Here is a 4,175-nt window from a genome sequence, read left to right on the forward strand (position 1 = left end):
ATCCACATATGTGAATGTAATTAATCCCTAAAGGCTAAAAATTAGAAGTCCTTTCAAATTTTAAAGCCATTTTTTATATCAGATCAGGTTCCATGTGAATTCATATCAAAATCAACATTTTTAATCTAGGAACATCTATTTTCAATAAATCTACTATTTCCCAGTTCTCGATCATTCTTCAAAATTAACCAGCATCAATATCAAATCATATGCAATAGCAACCCATTATAACAGCATATCGCTTACAAAATCAAATCATTTTCATAACCAATAGGCATGCCATTCCATACAATTCAAAATCACATCCACAACAACTTTAGCTAGAAAAAATAACCAAAATCTATATTCTAAACCACCATTCTAAAAATTCAAAATCAACCAAAATTTAGCATAAACTTAGTGATCATACATGAAGATTTGGGTCCTTACCTTTAACAATGGGCATCCAAAAAATAGCCTATTCGGGTTGGTGTCTGTCTTTGACATGTAACAGATGGCATATTTTTTGCAGAAGCATTTTGGGGTCATACCATCTTTTACATTCCCAGGTTGAAGCGAAATTGAACTTGCATATCCAGCTATCAGTTCCTATTCTCCGCCTACTTCGCCTCTGTCTCGTCTCGTGTTTGAGGAGCACGCATCACTGGCCATCAATCTGATTAACATTAAACACCACCATGAACAACTATTATCAACTATTGTATTCAAATTGAAACAATCTGCTTCGATTAATGGTGATTAAAGAAAGTGAAAATCAGAACAAATCACGCAAAATTGGTTGTCAAAATCGACAACAAAACACAAACGAATTACCTAGAAGAAGAAGCAGCAGGCCTTACAATGGTTTTTCGAAGGAGTTTTGCACTTCGGTCGTAGGAACCGTTACCGGAATGGGGGATGACTTACCTTCTTCGACGGTTTCGGAAATACTGCACTCTGCCTGTGAATCACAGAATAGGACACTCGCGTAACCCTAGACGAAGAAGCAGTAGGCAGAGTCTTCAACGGGGTTCGGACAAATCTGTCAATAAAGATGACTCACCGAATAAATCCGAGGAATTAGGTAGAAGAAGAGGCTGTGGACATTAAAGCGGTATTTGGGGGAAGGTTTTGCAACTGGATCGCCAGAACAATCAAACGCTTCACCTACACGAATGGTTCGAGGAGCAGCGTGATAGAAGAGGAAGCTCTGGACATTATACGGGTATTTGGGGAAGGTTTTGCGAGTGGGTCGCCGGAAAAATCAAACCCATCAACTATAGGAAGGGTAGAAGAAACAGTGAGGTAGTAGAAGAAGAAGCAGTGGACATTACAGGGGTATTTGAGGAAGGTTTTGCGAGTGGGTCGCCGGAAAAATCACACCCATCACCTACAGGAAGGGTAGAGAAGAAGGAGCAGTTGAAAGAAGGGTAGAAGAAGCAGTGAGGTTGAAGAAGAAGTAATTCCTTCGAAGTGTATTTTGAGAGGTAGAAGAAGCTGTAGACATTCAAATAGTATTTGGAAAAGATTTTGATTTCTTTAGTATTTGGGGAGGAATTTGTAAAATCAATAATTTGCACATTATACATAGTATAAATACGTTATGTGCTATAATATAAATACTATAAAATATAATATAGTGTGAACATATTTATTGAATACATTAATACAAATTTAAAAATTTTACTTGATCAATAACTGAAATGATGACACATAAACAAAAATAACTTACCCACCAAATTGTCATAGATTTGGAAGAAATCACCAACATTATTTTCTTTCTTCCCTTAATGAAGTAATAAGCCCATAGCTCTTATCTTTGAGGACACTTAAAACTTCTACAAGAAACAACTGGAAAGTTTTATTTGCCCCATGGAAAAAATCTCTTGGCCTGTGGTATGACACGTGATTGGACACGTGGACCATACACTCCCATTCAGCCATTCTGTCTTGGATGTGCTTCACCTTCTCTTCCCTTCAAATCTCATTTAAATAGAACATTCTCAGTTAGCAACTTGCTTATATGGATCAAGAATCAATATAGATAGATGTCACCACTCAAGAGCGTCTCACGCTTACGTGTCACATTGTGATGTTTCCTACACACGTGTCACTCCATTTTAAGCTGTAGTTTCTCCCATTGTTACTCACCCCTTATAGCATCCTTCTGCTTAAATCAATCCTTCATATCCCTGTTTACATCACGCAACCACTTTGCTTCTCTGGATCACATACTAACATCTATCTATCCATCTTCACCGAAACTAAAAATCACTTCTGAATTCTGTTATCTCTACTTCAATTTTCTTCTCTTTAATGGCGTCGAGGCAACAATTCAAGGAAGATAGAGCAGAGGCAGCTGCAAAGCTTGCAGCCAAGGACATAGGCGATGTAAACAGAGAAAGAGAGCGTGACGAAGGTTACACGCTCAACTCCGAAAAGGCACGTGCTGAAGCCGCTGCAAAGCTTGCTGCCAAGGATCTCGAAGATGTGAACAGAGCAAGAGACACAGCTTCGTACCACAAGCTACAGCAGCAGCAGCAAAACCCTGATGTTATAGGGTCCATGTTAAGGGCAGTGCACGACACTATCGAGCACGCAAAGGAAGCTGTGGTAGGGAAGACTCAGGAGACCGGAGAGGCGGTTAGCGACACTGCAAAATGTGTTTCTGAGAAGACAATGGAGACGAAGGACAAAGCAGGTGCCAAAGTTGGAGAGTACGCTGGCTATGCTGCTGATAAAGCGAGAGAAACAAAAGATGTAACGATGAACAAAACTGGTGAGTATGCAGATTATGCGTCTCAGAAAGCGAAAGATACTAAGGACTATACTGCTGATAAAACTATAGAAGCCAAGAACAAGACAATGGAGAAATCTGGCGCGTATAAGGATTATGCTGCGGATAAGGCAAAGGAAGCGAAAGACGCTACAATGCAGAAGGCTGGGGAGTATAAGGATTATGCTGCTGACAAGGCGAAGGAAGCGAAGGATGCTACAAAGCAAAAAGCTGGAGAGTACAAAGATTATGCTGCTGACAAGGCGACGGATGCAAAAGATTATGGTGCTGAGACGGCAAAGGAAGCAAAAGACGCTACAGTGCAGAAGGCTGGAGAGTACTCAGAGTATACTGCGGAGAAGGCAAAAGAGGGGAAGGACACGACAATTGGGAAGCTTGGGGAGCTGAAAGACTCAGCTGCCGATGCTGCTAAGAGAGCTATGGATTTCTTCACCGGCAAGAAAGAGGAAACCAAGCAGAAGGCCGCAGAGACAACGGAAGCAGCCACGCAGAAGACTAATGAGGCAAAGGTGGTGTGGTATTGGTAGTCTCGTTTTCATGTAATAATCATTTGATTTATTTATTTCGTGATTTGATATGTTATTCTTTTATATGTTTGTGCGTGGGGATACAGGTGAAGCTGCAGCTGAGTGGAATAGAGGAAGAAGCAAGGAGAAAAATGGAAGGGATGAGGATGGAGGGAGGAGGAGGACGAGGAGGCACGGGCGGAGAGAGTAAGGTGTGGATCCGAGTGGAGGAGAGTCGACCGGGGGCGGCGGCAGATGCTTTAAAGGCAGCAGATGAGGCCTTGAATGATGCGGGGCGCCGTGAGAAAATGTGATAATTAGTATAGCTGCAATATGTATGTGCTTAGTTTACTACACTACTTTAGGGGGATGCATGTATGACTCATTTTAATAATATTTTGTTGCTTTTGTTGGCTGGCTGTTTAATGGGTTTGTCTAGTACTTGGTATTTTAAGTTTCACAATGGTATTCTTTATTCAGTTTTTTATTATAATAATTTAAAAAAATTAAAATAAATACATTTGGATAAATTTAGTGTTTTTTTAAATTAAATATATAATTAAAATATAAATTAAATAAAATTAAAATTTAAAATTTAAAATTTTTATTTTAGTTTTATGATTTTTAATTATTAATAGATTATTATTTAAATATATATTTAAAAATTAAATGTAATAAAATTAAAGATTTTAATTTTAAAATTTAAAAAATAAATTTTAAGAATTTTAATTATTAACTCGCATAGAAACTTTTTAAAGAGATTATATTTTAAATAGAAAATTATATGGTACGGATCTAAATCTGTACAGATTTAAAGATGTGGCAAAATCTAAACCACACATTCTAAAGTTACATTTTTCACTCAAAACTGTAACTCTTCACAAAGAAAAGCG

At 38.3% G+C, this 4,175-nt stretch overlaps 1 protein-coding gene across 1 annotated transcript; it reads left to right on the forward strand.

The window, feature by feature from the left end:
• Nucleotides 1-1,988: 1,988 nt before the first annotated feature.
• LOC112696622 (uncharacterized) lies at nt 1,989-3,708 on the forward strand. Its single transcript, XM_025749449.3, has 2 exons — nt 1,989-3,285; nt 3,390-3,708. Exons 1-2 carry the CDS (start codon nt 2,296-2,298, stop codon nt 3,594-3,596), a joined length of 1,197 nt encoding a protein of 398 aa, XP_025605234.1. The 5' UTR covers nt 1,989-2,295; the 3' UTR covers nt 3,597-3,708.
• The last annotated feature ends 467 nt before the right edge of the window (nt 3,709-4,175 follow it).

The sequence above is a fragment of the Arachis hypogaea genome, chromosome 6 (assembly GCF_003086295.3).
Source record: "Arachis hypogaea cultivar Tifrunner chromosome 6, arahy.Tifrunner.gnm2.J5K5, whole genome shotgun sequence".
NCBI lineage: Eukaryota > Viridiplantae > Streptophyta > Magnoliopsida > Fabales > Fabaceae > Arachis > Arachis hypogaea.

Bases quoted from the DNA above. Each gene is read 5' to 3' on its own strand.
- LOC112696622 (XM_025749449.3), top strand. From the start codon at position 2,296: ATGGCGTCGAGGCAACAATTCAAGGAAGATAGAGCAGAGGCAGCTGCA. The intron at 3,286-3,389 runs GTGGTGTGGTAT...GTGGGGATACAG, and splicing joins AGAAGACTAATGAGGCAAAG to GTGAAGCTGCAGCTGAGTGG.